Source organism: Culex quinquefasciatus, chromosome 1 (genome assembly GCF_015732765.1).
Source record: "Culex quinquefasciatus strain JHB chromosome 1, VPISU_Cqui_1.0_pri_paternal, whole genome shotgun sequence".
Taxonomy (NCBI): domain Eukaryota; kingdom Metazoa; phylum Arthropoda; class Insecta; order Diptera; family Culicidae; genus Culex; species Culex quinquefasciatus.
The window spans coordinates 87,681,230-87,707,218 of NC_051861.1; the positions used below are offsets into that span (position 1 = coordinate 87,681,230).

Here is a 25,989-nt window from a genome sequence, read left to right on the forward strand (position 1 = left end):
CTCACCAATTTCTGCTTGAACTTGAGCGCTAGCTTGAGCCGTTCCAGCGTTTGCCGCTCGCCGGGCTCCCAGTTGTCGATCTCGCCCGGGCTGTAGTTCAGCATGATTTCGAGCTCGTTCGAGGTGCGGGCGTGGTCGAGCAGCGAGGTGGCAAATTCCTGCACGTTGAGGCGCATGGTCTGAAAGAATAATTGATAAAAATAACATTACAGTATTCAGTTTTAAGCATTATTCCATCGTTCAAAACCTACCGAGTACTCCGCCCGAAATTCGGACTCCATGCGGCTGAGCCGGCGCAGCTCCCAGGACAGGTGGAACGCCGTCGAGATCGGATCCTTCGAGCTGAGCGCAATCAGCGAGCTGGACGAGAGCGCCCGGTACGCGTTGATACGTGACTGGGAGTGGCGGAGGGAGTCCTGCTCGCTCGACGTTACACACTCGTCGCATCCACAGCTGGCACAGGCGAAAGAGAATGTATTGAGGACATGAATTCAAACAAATATAGATTTAAAGATTGCTTCTTTGATTTCTTGCCACAAGTGCACTTTGTCAAAATTACCATTTTTGATATCTTATTACACCCTATTAAAAAATGTATCGATTGTGTGGCAAGATATAACAACTGCAACGAATGTGTAAATGCATAATGATGAGTCGGACGCAACCCACGGCTTTTCATCGTCACCGTTATTCCTGATGATTTGATGATTCCATTGCGAGAGTTCAGATTTAGCCACTTTCCAAGTAATCTGGTCAAAACGTGACTCGGCATGCCGGGAGAGATCCAAAACCGGCAGCTTCCTTAATTTTAAGGTAGGTCATGCCAAGATGTACCGCCGTCGTTTACCACCTCTCGAATTAGCACGTACTGCTAATAAATTTGCATCGTGGCAACAGTTTTCCCCACCGTCGTCGGTGATTAAATAAATCATTTTACGTGATTTTGCATTGGAAGGAGGACCCCTCTCCAATCCACCCACAACTTACCGCACATCGTGAGGCATCGGCAGGGACGCCCCTCGGTCGAGCAGAATCTTCAGGATCTCGTAGTTGTTCTTGTGGGCGGCCAAAATCAGCGGCGTGATGTCGGCGGTGAACGAGGAAGAGGACCGGTCCACGGCTTCCCAACTCTGGAAGAGAGAATTGGTGCAGGCACCGGATTAGCACCAAAGCGTAGTTGGGATTTATGAATGGGCGTCATATCTTACGTAGGGATCTCCGGGCACGTGGTTTTCCTCCTCCCACAGCAGTAACGTTTCCACCGCTTCCACGTACTCCTCCTTGATGGCGTGGAGGAGGGCATCCTGAAGTGATGGAATTGAAATTAGCGTGTAGCAAATTTATACTGAGCAAAATGACTTACTTGAACGCGAATTCCGGACTGCAACAGCAGCCGAATGAGTTCGATATTTTCGTTCTCGATGGCCGCTATCAACGCGGAACGGTTCAGCGGGTCCACGCAGTTTATGTCGAACTCGTCCGGATCGTTCTTGTACTCCGTGATGATTCTGTAATTTAAAATAAATTACATATTTTGCAATATTCAGAATAAAATAACGTCATGATTCGAAATCCGGACATTTAGTAGCATATCATTTTTGTTATAGCTGGCAAAAAATCATGTAATAAGTTGGAAATATAGAAATATCATCAGGATGTAGTATAAACAGTCAGTTTCAAGAAAATGCATGCAAAATATGTCTTTTCTAGCATTTTTTCATCAGAATTTTAAAATTAAAATGACTTGTTGTGCTTCGAATCCCGGACACTGATGAAAGCTGATTCGAAATCCGGACACTTTTGCTTCGAATTCCGGACACTCGATTTTACGTATGAATCGCATGAATTTGGACTGAAATGTTAGTGAATGGCATTCTTTAGGTCTCAAATAAGCTGTTAACATCAAAACAATCGATAGTTTATATAAAAATTTGCTAGAATTTGAGGAAATCGAAACCATAAATTTCTGCTTTGCCCTCCCGGTGCTTCGAACGCCTATGAAATATTTCAAGTGAAATGTTTCGCATTTTTGGTAAACTTATAATTTTGTTGTACTTAATTGTTTGGCAATAACTACACCGTTCAAACAAACTTTAAATGAAAGTTGATGTTGGAATTCATCAAATAACACAGTTTTGACATTTATAATGCGAACTTATATCCAAATAATTGATAAAACAAGATTAAGTGTCCGGGAATTCGAATCATGACGTTAAATCTCCGACAACTCAAACCAAATTGGAAAAAAAAGTTTTCCAGACCTCTTTCATCCCTAATCACGAAAACGAGCTTCATTTTATGATATCTCGTAACAATGAGGTTGTACGATTCCTTCCATTTTTTTCTATATTTTTACTAAGACACGTTTTTAAGTGATTTGTAGCTCTAAACCGTAAAGAGATAAAAAATTGGTGTCAAATGTGCTATTGTATAAAATTGGACGCCAGGAAAAACGTATTTTTAATCAAAAAGGTTCATCAAAAGTTTTGGGTAATTCTCTACCAACTCAAACGAAATCGGGAAAAGTTGCCCTGACCCCTCTTCGATTTGCGTGAATCTTGTCCTAAGGGGTAACTTTTGTCCCTGATCACGAATCTGAGGTCCGGTTTTTGATATATCGTGACGGAGGGGCGGTACGACACCTTCCATTTTTGAACATGCGAAAAAAGAGGTGTTTTTTAATAATTTGCAGCCTGAAACGGTGATGGGATAGACATTTGGTGTCAAAGGGAATTTTATGTAAAATTTTTCGCCTGATTTGATGGCGTACTGAGAATTTCGAAAAAAAAAACATATTTTTCATCGTAAAAAAAAAAAACACTAAAAAAGTTTTAAAAACTCTGCCATTTTCCGTCACTCGACTGTAATTTTTTTTTTGGAACATGTCATTTTAGGGGGAAATTTGATGTACTTTTAGAATCTACATTGACCCAGAAGGGTCATTTTTCATTTAGAACAAAATTTTTCATTTTAAAATTTCGTGTTTTTTCTATCTTTGCAGGGTTATTTTTTAGAGGGCAACAAACATTGCATATTACGCCCTTATGAAATGGTAGGCAGTTGGACTAACAATCCAAAGCTCGTCAGTTCGAATCCCGAGGTGGATGGAAGCTGTAGGTGTTAAAAGAGGTTTGCAATTGCCTCAACAATCAAGCTTTCGGACACCTAGTTTCGATGGGAATCTCGCAATCGAGAACGCCAAGGCAATGCTGTAAAGCGAATAATTTGATTTATTTTTAAATGCTAGTCTTGATTTAAAAGTTTTGAAAATATTGTTTTCGAAAAGATCGGAAAAAATGTTTCATATTTTAACATTGAAAATCGGACCATTAGTTACTGAGATATCGACATTAGAAAATGGTGGGTGGTTTTAGTGAGACTTAGAAAACATCAATTTTCCTGCTTTTAATCATTTGCATGGCAATATCTCAGCAACTAAGGGTCGTATCAACAAAGTTCAAAAGAGCAAATTATAGAGAATTTTCTCAGCTTTTGAAAAAATATTTTTTTCAAAAGTGGGCAAACATGTGCACTAATTTAAAAAAATAAAAAACTTTGGCTATAACTTGAAAACGGTGCACTTTATCAAAATTTCACTGAAGTACTTTTTGATTGCAAATTTGATTTTACACCGGAAAATGAAGTTGACATTTTTTTGCGACCGATATTTCGTTTTTGCCTTCCTCACCTTACTGAGGTAAGGCTATACAATCACTCGAAAACAAAATTCTTAATTTGACCTCCTAGACCCAGCTTCATGTATACTTATCTACTCAGAATCACATTCTGAGCAAATGTCTGTGTGGTGGTGGGATGTTGATCAAAAAAATTTGCACTGGATTATCTAGACACTGGCTGAACCGATTTGGACCTTTTTGGTCTCATTCGATCCATCTTGGGGTCCCATAAGTCGCTATTGAAAATTATTAAGTTTAGTTAAGTACTTCAAAAGTTATGCTAAAAAAAACGATTCTAACAAAAGTCCGGAAGATTGTAAAAAGGGTGGTTTTTATGAGAAACCTCCTTATGCTATACATTTTTAGAAAGGTATTCGAAAGGCCTTTCCAACGAGTTCAAAAAATTGAAGATCTGACAACCCTATCAAAAGTTATAAGCACATAAGTGCCCTTAATTATTAAGATCTGTTTACCCAATCTGATGGTATGAATAATGAATCAAGTTGATAGAACACTGAAAGGTTCGCCCTTGTGTTTCTATTTTGGAAAGCATTACCCTCAAAATGTGAGGAAGGCATAAACCACTTAAGGGTGGATTAAGTAACGTTTTTTTTTTTAAGAAATTAGTATCGATTTAAAAAATCATAACTCGGTCAAAGATTTTTCGCACATCCCAGAAATTCTGAAAAGTTGGCTTTTGATGTCCCCTAAAACATATAAAAAAATTAAAATAGTTTTTTTTTGCAAATCAAGTTTTAGCGACAAAAAGTTGAATAAAAATTCATCAAAATTGTTTTACCGTGTATCATTTTTTTAGTGTAGTCCAAGGCAAGTGTAGGCAAAGACTCCAAATCATGGGTAATTCTCCGCCAACTCACACAGCAGTTGCCCCGACCCCTCTTCGATTTGCGTGAAACTTTCCTTGATCACGAAGCCGAGTTCCGTTGTTTGATATCTAGTGACGGAGAGGCAGTACGACCCCTTCAATTTTTGAACATTCGAAAAAAGAGGTGTTTTCAATATTTTGCAGCCTGAAACGGTAATGAGATGGAAACTTGGTGTCAAAGGGACTTTTATGTAAAATTAGACGCCCGATTTGATGGCGTACTCAGAATTCCAAAAAAAAAAACGTATTATTCATCGAAAAAAACACTAAAAAAAGTTTTAAAAACTCTGCCATTTTCCGTTACTTAACTGTAAAATTTTTTGGAACATATCATTTTAAGGGAAGTTTAATGTACTTTTCGAATCTACATTGACCCAGATTTTTTTTTCATTTAGAACAAAAATTTTCATTTTAAAATTTCGTGTTTTTTAACTTTGCAGGGTTATTTTTTAGAGTGTAACAATGTTCTAGAGCAGTTGTAGAGCAAACAATTGAACACTGAGTGAACTGATCAACTGTGGTACCTTTTCAACAAAATAAACAAACGGGATGTCGTCGGATGAAATGGATGCGGAAAACGAAATTTACTGCGCAATCTGTGAGACTGCTGAGCCGAATGCGGCAAAGGTGCTGGAGTGCGTGAACTGTCACGCATGCCATCACTTCAAGTGCAAGAAGATCATCGGGAACGCGATAGCCAAGTGGAAGAAGAAGGATTACTTCTGCTCGGTATTATGTCAGGAGATCCACCTGAAAGCGACGAGTGCAGCGAACACGGAAAGTCTGCTGTTGGCTGAGTTCCAGAAGGTTGTCAGCGAGATCAAGAACCTGAAGGAGGAGCAGCACAGCACCAGGAAATACGTGTCGAAGGCTGTAGGGGAGATTGAGAAGAGTCAGAATTTCTTGGCTCACAAGTTCGACGAAGTTTGTGACAACATAAAGAGGTTGGAGAACGAGCAACACACGCTGAAAGGATCTGTTGGCGTTGTCGAGGGGAAGTATGTCCAGCTGAGCGAAACCGTCAACCGTCTGGAAGGTGAGGTGGACAGATATCGTCGTTCTGCACTGTCGTGCAATGCCATTCTCCTGGGAGTTCCGGAGGTGAAAGACGAGAATCTTGGGGAAGCTGTGACTCGTTTTGCTGCTGTACTGGGTCTCAACATCACTGAGGATTTCTTCTCTGATGTGAAGAGATTGCGTGACTCGAAATCGGAGAGCCGAAGTCCCCCCATCAGAATCGTTTTTGCATCTGAACCCAACAAGGAACAGTTCTTTGCTAAGAAGAAGGAGGTTGGACAAGTGCAGGTTTCTATGCTAGGAGGCTGCTACAGCGGCAAATCTGGACGGGTTATGCTGCGGGATGAAATGACCCCTCACGGATTGGCTCTGCTTAGGGAGGTGAAGGAAGTTCAGGAGCAACTGGATCTGAAGTACGTCTGGCCGGGGCGGAATGGAGTCATCCTGGTGAAGAAAACGGACAAATCGAAGGTGGAATACATCCAAAACCGTAACGACTTGCAGAAACTGAACAAACTCAGCTCTAAACGTGGCTTGGAAATGTCTCTAAGCGGCCCAATTTCATCGTCTTCTGTTATCGAGCAAGATCCAAAGCGTCGCTAGGGAACGGGTCGTTATTTTTACTGTTTTACTTGTTTATTTATAAAAAATGGCTTCATGTATTGTAAAAAATGTGTCCTTTGATTGTATTGAAGATTGTATTTGTAATAAAGTAAACGTTTCGGTGGCACTGAGGGTTTTTCAATGGAATATAAGGGGTATGAATCGACTGGATAAATTCGACAACATCAAAGAATTTCTTCATCGGTATAAATCTCCTGTTGACGTGCTGATTGTTGGCGAAACCTGGGTGAAAGAAGGCTGCACTGAACTGTACGGAATTGAAGGCTACTCTGCTGTATTCTCATCACGTTCGGATTCGCATGGAGGTCTGGTGGTTTACTTTCGTGACAAATTGAAATGTTTCGTCACCAAGAACGTGAACATAAATGGCTGCCACTACATTTGTTTACACCTGCAACATGCTGGGAAACCAATCGATCTTGTTGCCGTGTATCGTCCACCGAGCTATCCTTTTGGAGCGACCCTTGAAATCATTGACAAGATTTTGAGTGAATTACCAAGTGAGCATGTTATCCTTGCTGGGGATTTCAACGTTCCCGTGAACATCACGACGAGTCCTGCTGTTCAGGAGTATCTACGCCTACTGGATTCGTTTAATGTTCAAGTAACGAATACAGTGGCAACGCGACCATCAAGTGGGAACATCCTGGATCACATGATATGCACAACTACCTTTGCTGACACACTCCTTAATGAAACCATCTTCACCGAAGCAAGCGACCATTCTATCCTTGTTTCTTCATTCAACTGGCATGCAACCAAGAAGCTTCGAGTCTTGGAGAAGCAGATTGTCGACCACCAACGTCTCAACACCTTGTTCTCCTCCGCGCTTGAAAACATGCCAGATGGCATGAATGCAAATGAAAAAATTGCGTTCATTACTGACAAGTTCAATGAAATAAAAAAATCAGTGACAAAAACGGTATCAGTGGAAGCCAAGATTAAAGGACACTGCCCTTGGATGACGTTGGACCTATGGAAACTCTTGGCGATTAAGGAAAAGCTCCTTAAGAAAAGCAGAACCAACCCGCTAGACATGCAGACCAAATCGTTGTTGAAACATGCTTCCAAAAAGGTTCAATCGAAGAAAGAGGAGTGTAAGAGGAACTACTACTATCGCCAACTTTCGAGTTCATCTACGAAGCAGTGTAGGAGATGTTTGAATGAGATCTTGGGGAAAGCAGCAGGAAGCGTCAAGGAAATGAAGCTGAAAATTGAAGGCACCGAAGTTACAGACCCTGTAACAGTGAGCTACGAGCTGAATAAACACTTCTGTACCGTGGGAAGCAATCTGGCCTCAACGATCATCAGTGACAGAAACGTCCTTAAGTTCAACACGTTACGTCGGATTGACACTACGATGTATCTCCACCCAACAACGTCTGAAGAGGTCCTCCTGCTGATCAACAAGCTAGATTGCAGCAAGTCTCCAGGACCAGACAACATCACCGCAGCCGCACTGAAAAAACACAAGCTGGCGTTTTCGTGCATTCTTCGAGATATTTTCAACGAAATAATACTGACTGGACGGTATCCGGATCAACTGAAATCTGCACGTGTCGTTCCAATCTTCAAGTCTGGTGATCCCACGGACGTGAATAACTATAGACCGATCTCGGTTTTGTCTGTGCTGAATAAAATCATCGAACAGCTGATTGCGTCAAGAATCAAGAGTTTCTTGAACTCGCTCGAGCTGCTGTACAAAAACCAGTATGGATTCCGACGTGGGAGCAGCACCCGCACTGCTACTTCTGAGCTACTTGATGACATCTATCAGGATCTGGATGGCAAGCGATTCACTGGAAGTCTGTTTCTAGACTTAAAGAAGGCGTTCGATGTCATTAACCATGGTTTGCTGTTACAAAAACTGGAGCGTTACGGTATTCGCGGGGCTGCTCTAAGTCTTCTTAGATCCTATCTCTCCAACCGGATGCAGTTTGTGAACTCAAACGGAATCAATGGAGATTCAGCAATTATCGACACTGGAGTACCTCAAGGAAGTGTACTGGGACCGTTATTGTTCATCATTTTCATTAATGATCTATCCCGCGTTCAACTGTTTGGGAAAGTACGCCTCTTTGCTGATGACACAGTGATCACCTACAGTCACAAGGACGCCGTACATATCACCCAAATGATGCAAGCTGATCTACAAACCCTCAACGAATACTTCACGTCCAACCTCTTGTTCCTGAACCTCTCCAAAACGGTGTTCATGATATTCCATTCACCGCAACGGACTGTTCCAGAGCTGCCTGCTGTTGCCATCAACACCACTGAGATCAAAAAAGTCTCGAGCTTGAAGTACTTAGGACTGGTACTTGATGAGACGCTTAATTGGAAGCCTCACATCGACCAACTGAAGAAGAAGATTGCACCTGCATGTGGAGTTCTACGTAAAATTTCGTCGTTTCTACCTTTTCGCTGGTTGAAAAGCCTCTACGCCTCGCTGATTCATTCACGTCTGCAGTACTTGGTCATCAATTGGGGTACTGCCAACAAGGTTAACCTGAGAGAACTACAAACGCTGCAAAATCGATGCATTAGAACGATTCTGAGGAAACCTGCTTTATATCCGAGACGCTCGCTGTACAACGATGTGAATCACTCATTTCTTACCATAAGAGCTCTTCACATGTTCCAAATCTACGTTCACATGTACAACATAATGCACAATCCTACAACGCATCATAACTTCAACCCAGTCCGTGTGGACCATGCACGGATAACGCGACAGACTGGAGACCTAAGAACCACGTTGCCGCATACAGAATTCGGGAAAAGGTGTCTTAGTTATTCTGGTTGCTATCAGTACAACAAACTACCTGATTTCATCAAACAATCCCCCGCCCAAATAACCTTCAAATGTCAACTGAAGTCATACCTAAAGCAAAAAATCGAGCAATATCTGCAATAATATCTGCCATTAACCACCCAAAAACTGCTTTCTTTCCGCCATGCCACAACCGCCAACCGCCCGCCGCCCACCGCCCGCCGCCCACCGCCCGCCGCCTACCGCTCGCCGCCCACCGCTCAAGCCCGCCGCCCGCCGCCCTTCGCCCACGCCCGCCGCCCACCGCTCAACGCACATCGCCCGCCCACCGACGATCATCCTTATCGTCACTTATTGTTCACCGAACAACATAATATTAGTATATAAATAATTTTCTGTAATTGTTGAAGATGCACATCCTTAACAGAGATATATATCTCACTGGATTGTGCAAGCCGTCCGAGCCTAACCTCAAAATAAACATAGAGGTAGGTGAATGTTCCCAGCTTTGCTGTGGAGTGAGAAATTCGGAATTAAAAAAAAAAAAAAAAAAAAAAAAAACAATTACAAAAAATTTGATGTACAAAAATAAGGGGTTTGCTTATAAACATCACGAGTTATCACGATTTTACGAAAAAAAAGTTTTGAAAATGTTGGTCGTCGTTGATCATGGCCGTTCATGGTCACCCGCAACAGACACGGGTCAATGTAGATTCGAAAAGTACATCAAATTTCCCTTAAAATGACATGCTCCAATTTTTTTACAGTCAAGTTACGGAAAATGGCAGAGTATTTAAAACTTTTTAAAGTGTTTTTTCGATGATAATTACGTTTTTTTTCGGAATTCTGAGTACGCCATCAAATCAGGCGTCTAATTTTACATAAAAGTCCCTTTGACACCAAGTTTCTATCTCATTAACGTTTCATGCTGCCAACTATTGGAAAACCTTAGGACAAAAGTTCACGCAAATCGAAGAGGGTTCGAGGCAATTTTCCCGATTTCGTGTGAGTTGGTAGAGAATTACCCACATCATTTTGGTACGAACAGCTGCCAAATTTGTATGGAATATTATATGGACAAACTAATGATGCAAAATGGCTTCTTTGGGCATGCCGAAGTCACAAAATTAAAATTCGGATTAAAAAATACAAAAAAAAAAATCGAATGACCGAAATCTGAGAGAACTGCTCAGATGCTGTTCCCCTAGATTATCAAAACGAGTTCTTTCATTTTCAAGTTTGAACTTTTCAAGTGCTAGCCAATTGTCACATTTTAGCCATTTAAAAAAAACTCACTATTTAATGTTTTACAGTTAAAAAGGCTTTTAAGTCATATTTCAAATATACACAATGTGATCTAATTCCAAAACGTAGACATTTTACCAATTTACATGTATGTAGCTTCTTAAAATATCATCATGTTTTTATAAATATGGAAAACTCATTTGCCGATATAAGCTATTCAACTGGATGAACTGTTTCATTTAACATATCAAGTACCGTAAAACGGGGTAACTTTGATAGCCGGGTATCTTTGATAGGCTTGAGATTTTTCCGCAAAATGAAGAGTACAAATTAAATTTGTACGGAATGGTATGGAATCATATTGAACGTGGTAGAGAAGTGTTCAAGTACCTCAATTAGAACTTTTCATAAAATTTTGAAAAGATCAAAAAGTTAGTTAACTATAATTAAGAAAATGTTGATGATTAGAAATATTTTAATCTTTTCAAAGTGTCATGATTTTCTCAATAAACATGATTTTGAATAGGAAAACGGAATGCTTTTTCAGATTCATTGGTCAATTTACCACGAGAAGAAGGTAAAATAAGTTTGTAAATAATAAATAATATCTAGAGTTTTTTTAAAGCGTATGAAACACAATAGCTTACAGGACCTTTTTTTAAAAAAATCTCTTTATATGTGTTTTCGGCATTTTCGACTGAACAAATTTCATCAAAGTGTAAAACTGTTGATTTGTGCATCGAATTCAGTTTAAAATGCAAGATAAATCGATACTTATATGAACAAAACTAGTTTGTATAAATTTCTGGAAAAATTGTGCCTTTCAACAAATTTACCTAAAATTTATATATATTTTGTTAAAATGCTTATTAACTTAGTTAATTAAATATAAACATTTTCTTACTCACTAGGCCACTAGGCCTTAGTTAAAGAAATAATTGTTCCAAAATGGATTATGATGCAACACACAGCTGAAAGGAACTCCAAAACTCTGTAATGCACTTCAAAATTACTCATTGTATCTTGATTATTCACCAATAAAACCGAATTGAATTGAAATTGAAAATAAATATAAACATTGAGTTTTTTCTTTAAAACTATATGAGCAACCTTAGTAATGGTACTTTTGACGTAAAAACGAAGTTAGAACACCTTAGATCTGATTTTAACAAGAAAAGCTATGGCTATCAAAGTCACCCCGTTATTTAAACTAAGAATTTCTAACGCTTTAAACACTATTGAAAAAAACTTGTTTTTTTTTTTAAATAGTGCATGGTCCTTGTGTGGCCTACTTCAGTTTATATTTTAAAAATGATGATCTTGAGAAAAACCTTATCAGTTTAAAAATATTCCAACAGAAAAAAGTGAAATTCTATCAATGTTACGGTAACTAATACAATGTTAATGGATCAATGTTAGAGATTAAACAAGCGGTACATTATGCTTGCTCATAACAGTTGATGTTTCAACTTCATTCGTACACAATTTTAGACTTGAAATTCGAAAATTTGAAATTTGCCTTATTTATTTTCATTTGGTTGAATCTCTATGGTTTTAAGTTGTACCTAGAGGGTGACGAGCGGGAATTCCCGGGAAATTGTCCATTTTTGGACCTCTCGATTCCCGGGAAATTCGATCGAGACTCCCGGGAAATTTAAACTTATAAATATCGAAGCAAAATTATGTAAACTAATCAGAAAAAAAAACATTTAAAAAATTCAAAATTGTTTAGAACATTCAATGTCCAATGTTTGATGTTCAAGTTCGAATAAACCAATGTTTCTCTAATCTTCTTATTCAGAAAGTGTAAATTTTAACTTGTCGAAAATTCCAATAACTATAATTTAGAGAAGACAAAAAAAGGTGGACCCAAACATTTACCTTAAAAATTATTTAGCAGTTACACCCCAAGTATGAAATCAAATGTTTTATTTTCAAATATTATTTTTTCGAATTATTTGTAAAAGGGAAAAGCTTTTTCAAGTTAAGTTCAATTTCCATATCTTCTCTTGAGCATAGCAAACCAATCTAGTTTGTTGTGAACATTTGGGTTTTCCTGATAACTGTGAATATTTTTTTCAATTAATATTTAACGTTGAACTAAAAAAATAAAAATAAAACAATTTAAATTGTTGGTTTGAGTCGTTGTTTATCATATTGCAAAATTTCCGATAGCGGGAAATTTTATATAAGCTATATTAGTTATTATTTCACAAAAATTTAATAACTAATCTAATCTAATCTATTAAACGTTAATTTAAACAGCCTCATTGTTTTGAGGAACTATATAAAACTTTTGATTATTTTTTTTCTGAATCTGCAAAAACAAAATCGTTTCTTGAGTTTTTTAAGACTCAAAATTGTAGTTTAAAATATTTACGAATCTTAATTCGCACTGAGTAATTGTGAAACTTGTTATTGTTGTTGTTAATTTATTTAGCTGCCAGAAATAAATAAATTAACAACAACAACAACAATAACAATAACAAGTTTCACAATCACTCAGTGTGAATTAAGATTCGTAAATATTTTAAACTACAATTTTGAGTCTTAAAAAACTCAAGAAACGATTTTGTTTTTGCAGATTCAGAAAAAAAATAATCAAAAGTTTTATATAGTTCCTCAAAACAATGAGGCTGTTTAAATTAACGTTTAATAGAATTAGTATGAATTAACAGTAACTGAATTCATTTAAAAGAAACAAATTTATTACTATTCATTTTAAATTTTTGACACTGTTGGCGTAGTAAAAAATCTCCCGGGTAACGGGAATTCCCGGGAAATAGCCAAGTTCAACTCTCGATTCCCGGGAAATTGAAAATCTCGAGAATCGTCACCCTCTAGTTGTACCTGATTAGTATATGAATAAAACATCGACATCGTTAACATATTTTTCAGAATCTCACCATCATTTCCCAAACCATATCTTTTATATTTGAATTAAACCAGGTTTCATTGAGGGTTAGTTTGTGTTGAATAGATTGTGATTCTTTATCATCATTTTTGTTGAGTTGCTAATGAAACTAAATACAATTTTAAGTCGATTTGATGAATAGGTGCTAATTCGATAAAATAAGCTCTAACCCAGCTGTTTTCAAACATCGAATCAGTTTGATGTTAGAACTGTGCAAGTTTTTTACTTGCCAGGTTTATTTTTTTTTAATCCAATTCTGCAAAAGTTGTTATAGAAACTTGCTTGCTCATTCACAAGCGAACGTCAAAGTGCTGATATGCCAGCCTTAGGTTCCCGATATAATAAAATGTCTTTCCCCTAGTTCCGATGAAAACAATCTTGTTTCTCAGAGGACGATACCATCTCTACTGAAAACACGGTAATCCCCCTTAATCCCACCGTACCTCCGAACCGTTGCGCAATCTCCCCGTTCTGCGCTCAGGAGGAACTTCTTCTCCGTCTGGGTCAGGATGATGTCCGGCACCTCACGATCGAACACCGACACGGAACTCTTGAGAGAGCGGTTATCCGCTTCCGCGTCCCCGCCATCGCCCGCCATCGTCGAGGCTAGCGAGCCCGCCGACCTGACCAGGTTCTCCCGGGACTCGGTCGGCTTTTTCAGCATGGCGGCGGCTGCGCTGGTTTATGGCTTGGCTTGGTCACACTTTAATCCTCCTCGATATCGATTCGTGGCCCGCGGACAACCATTGGAGTCGCGGACCGGGTTTTTGGTGGATTATCGATTCCTGAGCGGATTTTACGCTGATTTAACACACTGTTTAGGGATTTAGCGGTGGCTTCAATTCCCATAGGAGGGATTTATCTTCGTAATTACACTCTTAATTAAATTTGCTAAGGATTCGCGAATCGATCGCTTCAACAAAGTAACTTCTTTTTTTTATTAAACACTTATACAACAACTTGTAACATTGATTGGCTAGATTTGTTGATTTTTCACTAAAAACAATGATTCATGGCCAGTTTTCCGGTTATACAATATCACTAATTAAATTAAGGTGTAGCACTTCTTCAGGAACTTGTAGATTTACTTTCTTCTTTCACTAAACATCCACAGATGCTTCATCAGACCATATTGCTACATTTTAGTAACTTATTTTAAGCTCAACTGCACAGAACTTCACTGAAAATCCGATAATCCAATAACCGAACACCGAAAAACCGTTGGTGTTGCCACTTCGAAGCAACTCCAGTCAGGTCGACTCACGAAACGCGAATAGTTGCGCGAAACTTGGCGACCACTCGAACAAGGGTTCCCCCAAAGTCCGGCCACTAATTCAATTAGCTAAATTATGTCAATATTGGTATGATGTAACGCTATAGAAGCAGCAGCAGCAACAGTTCGCCAATACCTTCGACCAGCCTAAAGGACGACTTCGTATCCGTCTGTCTGCTTCGCGTTGAGAAGTTAAGCCAGAATCGGGTTTACGGAGTGCGTTTTCAAAAGGTCGTCGCAGACTTGTTTGGTCTGTAAACCTGGTTACACCTGGCACCTTTGCAATTGAAGTTCTCAGAGTCAAAGCTAAATTTCTACCTTTTGTTAACAAATCCTTCCATACAACCTTTTGAAAACTCAAACTAAAATACTAAAAGTGTCTGCTGTTGCTTTTCCGAACACATTTGCGCACTTTTTTTTCTCTATTTCCCGAAGTCATCGATACATTTTTCCACGCGATTTTCCTCGACTCTTCGCGCGCGCTGTTTTGGTCACATGTTTGCCCCGGCATTTGGGAGGGCGGCCGGCCGCTGCTGCATGGTTTTCAATTACGGGAAGTTTAGTGTCTGGTTATTCTGTCGTTTGGTACAACTAGCGGATGACATGGCCGTGAGCTAGTTACTTACACACCTGGCTCTAATTGTCTTATGCTGAACGGCGGCCGGTCGGGAGGTATTTGTTGAGGGACATGGTCAGATCGCTCAGTGATTGGTTTTGAGGGAGGTTTTGCCCTTCGTTTTTTTTTCGCGTTTTGTTTACGTAACCACAAGGTTACCCGAAATGTGATCCCTGTTCATGGGTGCAGTAACCGGGAATCACGTGACTTGAGGCAGTCCGGCAAAGAAAAATTAAATTTGTGGTATGACAATCCAATTGAAGTGTTTCTATTGAAAATGTTATTTAATATGCGGAACTTTAGAATATTTTTATAATAAAATAACAAGATCACAGCCCATGTTTCCATGGATTTATCCTGCGCAGGATAAATTTGTCTTGATTGTTTTCGATTGATTGAAATGTGGAGCTTTAATATGCTCTAGAATTTGCTTTCCCTTTTCAGACAGAAATTCCGATTCGCCTCAATTGAAAACATTGATTGATTTTCGACACTTAATTCCATGCGAGTCAATGGAGTCAATAGAGATACGCGGGTATGTATTGTGTGTACGTACAAGAAAATAAAGTAAGGTTAAGTTTTGTTAGGCAGCAAAACCAAATGGTGCGTTAAAGCTCTATGAGCAGGTCGTACCCATCGCGCATAGACCTCACGTCTGAAATTTTTAGGGGTTGCATCTGGGCCAAATATAAGCACTCCAGGTCAAGTAGAAAAGTAGGGAAGTAAGGAAAATTGGGACACAAAGTTTATAAGTAAAATACCTTGTCAAAAATCTTAGAATGTCTGAAACTATTGCAAAATTCAAATAAAAGAAAATTAAAGGTTTATAGATTAAATCTTAACGAAGTTATCAGAAAAAAAACTTTGCATCCAAATATCAACTCGATTCAACCTGGTGCTTGTAGGGACAACTAGAACTCTATAGTTGAGCAATTCTCTACGAAATCGGTCATTTTTCTTAAATTTTAATTTTTGTATTTTTTAATCCAGCTGAAACTTTTTTGGTGCCTTCGGTGTGCCCAAAGAAGCCATTTTGCATCATTAGTTTGTCCATATAATTTTCCATACAAATTTGGCAGCTGTCCATACAAAAATGATATGTAAAAATTCAAAAATCTGTATCTTTTGAAGGAATTTTTTGATCGATTTGCAGTCTTCGGCAAAGTTGTAGGTATGGATATGGACTACACTGAAAAAAAATGATACACGGTAAAAAAAATTATGTATTTTAATTTCACTTTTTGTCACTAAAACTTGATTTGCAACAAAAAAACACTATTTTTCATTTTTTTTTAATTTTTGATATGGTTTAGAGGACATCAAATGCCAACTTATCAGAAATTTGCAGAATGGGCAAAAAATCTTTGATCGAGTTATGATTTTTTGAATCAATACAATTTTTTCAAAAAATCGAAATATTGGTCGTAAATTTTTTTCAACTTCATTTTTCGATGTAAAATTGAATTTGCAATCAAAAAGTACTTTAGTGAAATTTTGATCAAGTTCATCGTTTTCAAATTAAGGCCAGTTTTAGGTGACTTTTTTTCAAAATAGTCGCAGTTACTGATTTTTTAAAAGTAGTGCCCATGTTTACCTATTTTTGGAAAAAAAATTGAAAAGCTGAGAAAATTCTCTATATTTTGCTTTTTCGGACTTTGTTGATACGACCCTTAGTTGCTGAGATATTGCCATGCAAAGGTTTAAAAACAAGAAAATTGATGTTTTCTAAGTCTCACCCAAACAACCCATCATTTTCTATATCCATGTTCTCAATACCTACAACTTTGCCAAAGACACCAAATCGATCAAAAAATTCATTCAAAAGATACAGATTTTTTAATTTTCATGTATCATTTTTGTATGGACAGCTCCAAATTTGTATGGAAAATTATATGGACAAACTAGTGATGCAAAATGGCTTTTTTGGGCATATCGAAAGCACCAGAAAAGTTTTAGTCCGATTAAAAAATACAGAAAAAATCGAATGACCGAAATCTTAGAGAATTGCTCAAATGTTCAAATCTCATGGTACGTTTTTGATAAACGTACCATTCAATTTAATCACTTTGTTCATGGTTCCCATTTTTATGAACGCATATTCACGATTTTGGGAACTCTTTTTTCTCCGTGCATGTTTACAGGATAAATATGTCTTGATTGTTTTGGATTGTTTGAAATTTGGGGCTTTAATATGCTCTAGAATTTGCTGTCCCTATTCAGACAGTAATTCCGATTCATCCCAGAGTAATTCCATGTCAAATAGGGAATCGGTTGTACCCGACCCCCTCCGATTTCAATGAAGCTTTGTAGACATGTTATCCTACGCTTCTATAAGCCATTTTTGTGTATATTAAGCCAGTTTCCCTCGTTAATGACATTTGAGAAAGACGTTAGTGTTTGAAATATTTTTGTATTTCTTAAGGCTGGTAAAAATATTTTTAAAAGTTGTTGTCACCCCCCCCCCCCCCCTTCAAAATTGGCCCGAAAAATCAGGGGACAAAAAAAATATTTTTACAATAAACTTCAAAATTTCAATGAAAAGTCAAGTGCAACCAGCTGAAATCAAATTAAAATACATTCTCCTGCGTTTAAAATCATTTTTAGCATGTTTGGGTTTATTACAAAATCCTAGGTTTTTTGAAAATTTTCGATTCAAAATCTTGGCTTGTTATTTAAATTTTTATATTTTTATACTTTTTGCCCCCTTGACCACGGCCAGGGCCGAGGGACAAAAACTTTTTTAAATATTTGCATCGGCCTAATTTAAATATTGCTATACAACCAAAAATTCTCTGGAGAATCGACTCTCGTGTTCGGTTTTTGAAAATTTTGATGTTTAGAGCACTTTTGAAAAAAAAAACAGTTTCAGTAAAGACTTTTTTTTAGGTGATTTGGTCCATCCTGCATTTTTTGTGAGTCTTTTTGTAACATCTTTGGCTATTTTCACAAAAATTTTGAACGAAAAAAAATCGTGGGCTCACCTTCAAATTTGGCTTTTAAACTTAAAAATCAAGAAATCTCATAAAAGTGGAGTGTTTTTGTCTTTCACTGCATTTTTTTCGGAAAGACCGTCAAATTTCCTAAAAGTTTGTCTTTGACCACTTTTGAATACGATGCAACGGCTTCGAGATACAGCAATATTCAAATTACGAAGTATACCAATATTTAAAACACTTACGCCCTTCTCAAATGTCATTATCGTCAAACTGGCTCCATGTACACCAAAAATTGCTTACATAAGCGTAAGATAACATGTCTACAAAGTTTCATTGAAAGCGGAGAGGGTCGAGAAAAAAAATACCTAAAACATTTCTGTTTTGGGCTAGAATTGCTCCATCAGGGCATCACTTCCGGGAGTTTCTGGGTGATCCATAACAATCCAACATGGCGCAGAATATCCTTCGTAGTTTACTTAAGCTACCTGAGGCTATACTGTTGGTTTATACACCCATATAGACCCCCGTTGATCAGGTAGATCATCAGGACAGCACTTCCGGGGGTTCTTGGATGACCCATAACAATCCAACAAGGCGCAAAGCGTCCATCGTGGTCCACTGAGGCTACCTGAAGCTATACCGATGTTTAATTCACCCATATAGACCTCCGTTAATCGGGTAGATATACAGGCCATGACTTCCGGAAGTTCTTAAAGTATCGTAAACTGGGGTCAATCGGGACACATGGGGTGAATTGAAACAGTAGTTTTAATCATGTTGGAGCACAGTTTTTTTATTTTTTCTGGTTGGTTTTGGTTAGAACAGACTCAGGCCCTCAAAATGTGTACATCCATTTCCAAATTTAAAAGCTTTAAGTGCTCTAAAAACTGCTGTCCCTATTCAGACTGTAGTCCCGATTCACCCCAGATTACGGTACATTAAAAAATAAAACCCTGTTTTAAGGGGTTACATACATGTAAATCGGCAAAAATGTCATAGTTTGGTATGAGCACACACTTACATTTTTGTGAATCTGTTTTCAGGGCATTAAAATATACATTTTCAAATTTTAACAAAACAAATTTGAAGACATTTGGTTGTATCTTTGCCGAGATATAGCTTTTTGAATTAAGCAGTTTCAAAAAACGGGTGCCACGATATCTCAATACTGCTTCGACCAAATCGGCTCAAAATTTTGGTGAAGACTCAATAAACCAGCCCTGTGTGCATGACGAAGGCCGCTTTTCAAAAAGATTATTTTGAAAAAAGTTAAAAATATTTTTGAGTTTTTCATAAAAAAAAATCATCAGCTTTTGATTTTTGCATTTTTTTAAAAAGCAAAATTTAAAAATCGGGCATCGTCATGCACACGGGATATGTCTTGAGAGTCTTCATCAAAAATTTCAGCTAATTCGGTCCATCCCATCTCGAGATATCGTGGCACCCGTAAATCAACTCAGTGTTTAGAGAAAAACGCTCACAAAGTTTGACAGTTCGCTTTGTGCATGGCAAAGTTTCAAACTAAAATCGTCTGTTACTCAATTAAATCATGAAATATCTTCATGAAACTTTCAGGAGTGATTGGAAGTCATCTTTTACGTGGAATTAACAATTTTACCGTAATATGAAATTTTGAAATTTTCTACTTGTATGTAACCCCTTAAGCGAAAACCCCGCAATGACGCTCTCCCGAATTGCGCTCTCCCCCTCCTCCAAAAGAGCGCACTTGGGGGATTTAATGTATCACCGAGTCCTTTGCCGTGAAAACAATTCTGCTTCATTGCTTATGCAGGGGACTTTTTAACGAATACTTTCACGTTTATCCAACCGTTATTCCTTTTTTCATATCGGATGTATTGTTGTTGCAATGAGCTTTGATAAAAATCGTATAATTAAATGAATTTGCATTAAGTCATAAAAAAATCCCGATTTTTAAACATAATCAATTTGGAACCACTAAAAATTGCGCCAAATACCTGACATCCTAGAATTGGTCCATACTGAAACATAACAGAAATATTTCAATGGATCCACAACATCTGTGTACTGGTGAGTCCGATTAAACTTTTTATCGTTTTCAAACAAGTTTTCAAATTTTCAAAAAACTTCATGATATTTATAAACAATTATGTTGTGAATGATTAATATTTTGTTTTGGCCAAATGTACAAACAATATTTTAATGTGTTATAAATTATAATAACTAATAATATGTGTAATTTTTTCTCAATCTCACTCTCACCCACAACGTCCATTTCAAACGCTCACCGAGTTCTCACTCGTTTCGTTTTTACCGTTTCTCTTCTGCACCTTTTTCGCGCGCCTCTCACAACAACAAAATTTGCGCAGCAGCTGCTCGCTCACGTTTGACAGCAAAACGATAAGCCAGCGGTCACCGGACGATGAGTGCAGCAGCAGCAGCAGCAGTCTGCAGAAGCACAAAAGACGGTGAAGGAGACACCACAGAAGAAAAAAAAAACGGTGTCAAGTGATACACATTCTTCTGCTCGGACGGGGAGGAGGAACCTATTTGGTTTTTTTTTTGGTTCGTTTAGTGTGATTTATTTTCGGTCAAGGTCTCCGGATTCGACGGAACACAAAAGTGCATTCGGAAACAGGAAACTATGGCTCTGTTGTCGTGTCGTATCGTGCTTAATTAATCATCACAACGCAGTTGGAGGGAGTGAGTGAGTGTGAGTGTTTTGGGTGTATTTTTAAAGTGCCTTGCTGGTAGTTCGTGGTGGTTCTGGGTTCCAGAACGTCCAGTGTCCCCTCGCTCCCAGCACACACTCCTGGGGTTAATCGTGTTAATACAGTTGGTTTAGGCTTCTCGCACGGGGCTACACGGGTTTGCTTTGTGAGTTTGTTTCGTGTTTGGGAAGACAGAGGGAACGGAGCAAAAGCTGAAAAAATACAGAAAGCAATAAGCTGCGGGAATCGACGAAGGAAGAGGGTGGAAGAACCGGAGTGGTAACAAAACAAAACTCCGCTGCGCGACGAAGCACCGTGGAACGGAGGAACTTCGAAAAGTGTATGTGTGCACGAGAAAATTACTGTGGGAACCTCGGAACCGCTTGAACGAAGACCGACTGGCTGGCTGGTCCAATGAACCAGCTAACTGGATAGTCGACTGGCTTAGCCCGCTTAGTACAAGCACGGAGCTCCACAGAGTGCTCCAAAGTGTGCGGGATTACGGGGTGCAACGACTGTGGAATGTGCGAGCGAGCAATTCAGCGCCAGAGTTTCGCTTAGTAATCAAAACACGACTCTGCAGAAGTGACATCAGACAGCGGACACCTGAGCTAGCTCGCTCGTGCAGTATACTACCGAGTAGAAATCGGCGAAGGTATTTCACGCACCACACCAGTTATGCCGATAAGGCGACGCAGCTGGAGGAAGCTACTACCGAGGGTATCAGAGACGGCGCTGGCGGTGGCCAACATAGCAAATTGAATAACACTCCTCTGCCTGCGGAGCCACCGCATTCGTCATGGAGAAAAGGTAAATCGGTTTTCACAAACATTGAAAAATTCCCCTGCCTCATCACCCTGCCTTGCGTTCATGTCCGTGGCGCTGGGGCTCTACGGAGGGTCTTCGGGTGAGCGAGCTGAGCGAATAGTATAAAAAAGCCGTGTTTGTGATGAGACAGCGAAGGACCAGGTGGACAAATTATAAATTATTTATTATTAAAATTATATAATCAGACATACGCATAACTAAATCCAACAATGCACTGATGTAACATCTTGTAAAAACCAATCACACTAGATATTAGAAACGATCTAAATAAATAATATAAGAAATTATAAATAAATAGAAGATTGTTCAACCACAAACATGACTGTTTTGCTGTTTGATATGTCCTGTTTTGGCATGTATTTATATCCAGTTGTTTGCTGTTAGATTTAAAGCGAGTTTCTGTTAAGTTTGTCTATACATGAGCTGAATTCAAGCCTAATGTAAGCCCTCTTATAGTTTAGAATCCACGGAAAATTTCATACCAGTTTGAGGTCTTGGACTCTGAATATTTCAAAATTGAGGCCAGGTCTTGTAGGCATACAGGGCAATAGAAAACGGTGTTGAAAGTCTGTTGATCTAAATCCAGTGTAATGAACATTAACTATTGTTGAGTTGAAATTACTTAAACATGTACACGGAGAAAAAATAGTTCCCAAAATCGTGAACAAGCGTTCATGAATTTGGGAACCACGAACAAAGTGTTCAAATTCCATGGTACGTTTTTGTTCGTGGTTCCCAATTTCATGAACGCTTGTTCACGATTTTGGGAATTCTTTTTTCTCCGTGTAAGGAAGGTTTCAATCACCTTTACACATAAATGCTCGGGTAGTGATAAAGATCATTTTTTCAAATCAATTAACAGCTTTTTGGGTTATTTTAAGCATCTTTGCAAATTTTGAGCGAAATTGGATATTATTAACCCATTGATACCCGAGCCTAATGTTGGTGAAAAAAATGTTTTTCATACAAAAATGACTTTTTTAAATCGTTATTGACTTTTCAGGATCGAGTTTTACAGCACTAGTTTGTTCTACAAAGTTGTTGAACATTAAATTTCCAAGAAGAATCTAACTTTTGAGAATATTTCGATGGTAGCAGCGCGCCCTGCTGACAAAACCGTAAGAAAATTGAGCTTTTTAATACATTTTTTTTTTATTTTTTCCATACAAACTTCACCCTTGAGTATCAATATGGATAAATGTTGACCGATTTTGCTCATATTTGACCCAGAGTCCTAAAATAGCAAAAGGAACTATATTCAGCTTGTGGAGCGAGGTTTTGAAAAAAGTCCTGGGCACCCTAATGTACATGTATGTATAGATTAAGGCTAAATAAGCCATTATGCATAATCCGATTCTTCATACAAGTCTCCATACAAATTTGGGGTTTGTCTAAAGAAAAGTGCTATGGAAACATTCGAAAATCTACAGTACTGGTCAAAGTATATGACATTGACGATTTGTCGAACCTAACTCCAAATTCAAATTGCTGGTGTTCGCTCGTGAATTTTTCAGCATAAGTATTTCGGAATGTCTCAGTCTCAGTTCAAAGTTATTAACATTTTCGTAAAAAAATTGATTTTGGCCGACACTCACTATTTCAACGATATCTCCAAAAATATTGATCGGACCAACTTCATATTTTTGGCACTTAATCTTGAGATACAGTGAGTCAAATATTTGTCCGTACCCCCCCGTACGGAAAATGTTTGTGATATAAAAGTACATAAAATTCGACTAAAGTGCCATGTTTTGTACATCAATCGACGCGGCAGAATGTCCTCTTTAAGACACTGTCATTGGATTTGCAAAAAACTTTTTCTTAAAAAATACAAAAATAGTTTACTGAAAAAAGTCAAAAAAAAGAGGTCAAATAATTGTCCGTACCCCTTGTAAAAGTACAAAATCTGATCGATTTAAGTGAATTTATCTATGAAATGTTGTTTCTGTGTCAAATACTAGTACCTCTAGCCAGTTTGTGACAACTTTGAACTTCTGATAACTTTGTTTAGTTAGTTTATATTAAGAATTGGTTTAAATTTAGTTTTTTAAAGTAAAACTTATCAAAACATAAGTTTATAAACAACTATTTTTATAAAATTGCTATTTTATGTTGTAAGAGTCTATATTTAACAAGTTTTAACAATATTTGTTCGAAATATACATTGTTTTCATCTTTTTTATTGACATTTTTCGACCAAAAATACTGTTTCGGAACAATACCGTTAAACAATCCGGATTGTCCCGGAACCGGTTTAACCCCTCGGAGGGAAATTTTGTGGTGGTCAGATAGAGGACAAAAAAACCCACCTCTTGCAATTTAAAGCATCCAATTTCGTCCACTACAGCCCGATTACGAGTCCCTAGTCTGAAATTTGAAATTTTCACTTTCCGTACTGAGAATTTTTGTACCGTCCTGGGACAGAATGTTTTGCTTGGGGAATTTATATATAACAACAAAGTTCAAAAAAGCTAAATATAGAGATTTTTTTTGAGCTTTTCAAAAATATTTTGTTTAAACTGGGCAAACATGGGCGCTTATTTAAAAAAAACTGCGATGATTTTGAAAAAAGTTACCTGAAAATGGCTATAACTTGAAAACGGTGCACTTTATCAAAATTTCACTGAAGTACTTTTTGATTGCAAATTTGATTTTACATCGAAAAATGAAGTTGAAAAATTTTTGCGACCAGAATTTCGATTTTTTGAAAAAATCTGTATCGATTAAAAAAATCATAACTCCGTTAAATTTTTTTGCCCATTCTGGAAATTTCTGAAAATTGGACATTTGATGTCCGCTTAAACATATCAGAAAATAAATAAATAAAAATAGTGTTTTTTTTTTTGCAAATCAAGTTTTAGTGACAAAAAGATTAGTGCGCTGACCACGCGGACGCGCTGTCCTGTTTTTGCATGCTCATTTTTATTTCTTTTATGTCGCTGTTTGTGTGCTTGGGTGAGTGGTTATTATAACTTATTGGACATCATAAGTGCAGTGCTTCAGGGGACGCGCAGTCCTGTTCTTTTCGCGATAATTTTCATCGTTAATGATCGTAAAAATTTATTCCAACTCGCATCGATCGATTTTATGAAGAGTAAAGCGTCATTTATTTACTATTTTTGAAATTTGTTCGCGTTATCTAAATTGTAAAAATATACTGATAAGTTATCTATCTTTCCGCAGCCGGCTGCCTAAGATTTAAAATTTTCAACCGATAAACAAAATGCTCATGGTCACATCACTGCCACTCGTGAATCCTGACCTCATACCCATCTACTAACCCCCTCAAAACTCATGTGATACTTTGTCGGAGATGCAGTCGATTGGGCGGTCTCTATCACTCAAGTATCGGACTAACATTCCCATCCACTTCCCCGTGACCCTACCACTGGTCGTGGCCGGCGCCGGTATTGATCAGCATGGTAGGGGCCTTTGAGAAGTTGCGAAGCGAGGAAAGATAGCTCCCACTTATCTTCCACGGCTCGTGGAAGTAACTTCTGGAGGTCCTGGTCAATAACGGAGTAGCAACTGCGGGTGGGCACCTATGCTTATGCTTATGCTTATGCTTAAATCAAGTTTTAGTGACAAAAAGTAACATTAAAAATAACCAAAAACATTTTTACTGCTGCTCATTTTTTTAGTGTAGTCCATATTTATACAACTTTGGCGAAGACACCAAATCGATCAAAAAATTTCTTCAAAAACTACAAATTTGTATGGAATATTATATGAACGAACTAATGATGCAAAATGGTTTCTTTGGGCATACCAAAGGCACCAAAAAAGTTTTAGCCGGATTAAAAAATACAAAAAAAAAATCTAATGACCGAAATCTCAGATAATTGCTCAATATTGTTAATCCTTCCTTTGGATGCTGAGATATGGCCTGGGAACGATTTAAAATTACCAAAATAAGTTAAACTTCAAAAAATATGTGTAACGGCCTAAGCTTTCTTCACAAAAATATTGAACCGATAAAAAATCGTGGGATTACCTTAAAATTTTACTTCAAAACTTACAAATAAAAACTTTCATAAAAACGGCGTGTAGTTTTCATTCAGTGTATTTTTTTCAGAAAGCCCGTCAAATTTCCTACAATTTTGTCTCTGACCATTTTTTGATCCGATGCAACGGCGTCGAGACACAGCAGTAAGCAGTAAGCAATACAATCAAATTGAGATTGATAAAAAAAATAATATTTTTAAAATTAATTGCTAGGTACATACTTTCATTTCAAAAGCGCTTTAATCAAATTATTTGGGCTTATTGAAATGTCATGATTTTAAAAATCATAAAATAAAAAAAAGGTTGGAACAACAATGCACAAAAAGCAAATTTCAGAGATTTTTTCAGCTTTTAAATCTATTTTCTTGAAAGATGGACAAGGATGGACACTATTCATTTTAAAAATTAGGAAAAGACAATCTTGTTGAATAAATTAACCTTAGAATGGCTTTTGCTCAAAAACGGTGCAAAATATCAAATTTCGGAAAAGCACTATGCGATTTGA

The 25,989-nt window shown here is 37.8% G+C and overlaps 2 protein-coding genes across 5 annotated transcripts in view; one reads left to right on the top strand and one right to left on the bottom strand.

Annotated features, from left to right (window-relative positions):
• LOC6052854 (transient receptor potential protein) overlaps positions 1 to 14,394 on the bottom strand; it is a 35,316-nt gene extending 20,922 nt beyond the window's left edge. For both annotated transcript variants that reach the window (XM_038259018.1, XM_038259015.1), the window contains exons 1-6: positions 13,580 to 14,394; positions 1,364 to 1,508; positions 1,209 to 1,304; positions 988 to 1,130; positions 252 to 453; positions 6 to 179 (exon numbers count right to left, since the gene is read on the bottom strand). In XM_038259018.1, coding sequence (XP_038114946.1) covers positions 6 to 179; positions 252 to 453; positions 988 to 1,130; positions 1,209 to 1,304; positions 1,364 to 1,508; positions 13,580 to 13,800 — 981 coding nt within the window. In that variant the 5' untranslated portion in view covers positions 13,801 to 14,394. The remainder of the gene's footprint in view (positions 1 to 5; positions 180 to 251; positions 454 to 987; positions 1,131 to 1,208; positions 1,305 to 1,363; positions 1,509 to 13,579) is intronic.
• A 5,952-nt stretch (positions 14,395 to 20,346) lies between these two features.
• The window catches only part of LOC6050261 (rho GTPase-activating protein gacU), a 45,626-nt gene continuing 39,983 nt past the window's right edge, over positions 20,347 to 25,989 (top strand). The window contains exons 1-2 of one of the 3 annotated variants that reach the window (XM_038261605.1): positions 20,349 to 20,653; positions 20,777 to 21,461. In XM_038261605.1, coding sequence (XP_038117533.1) covers positions 21,451 to 21,461 — 11 coding nt within the window. In that variant the 5' untranslated portion in view covers positions 20,349 to 20,653; positions 20,777 to 21,450. Of the gene's footprint in view, positions 21,462 to 25,989 lie in introns of all 3 variants that reach the window. The other 2 variants (XM_038261611.1, XM_038261599.1) reach the window with 2 other exon arrangements.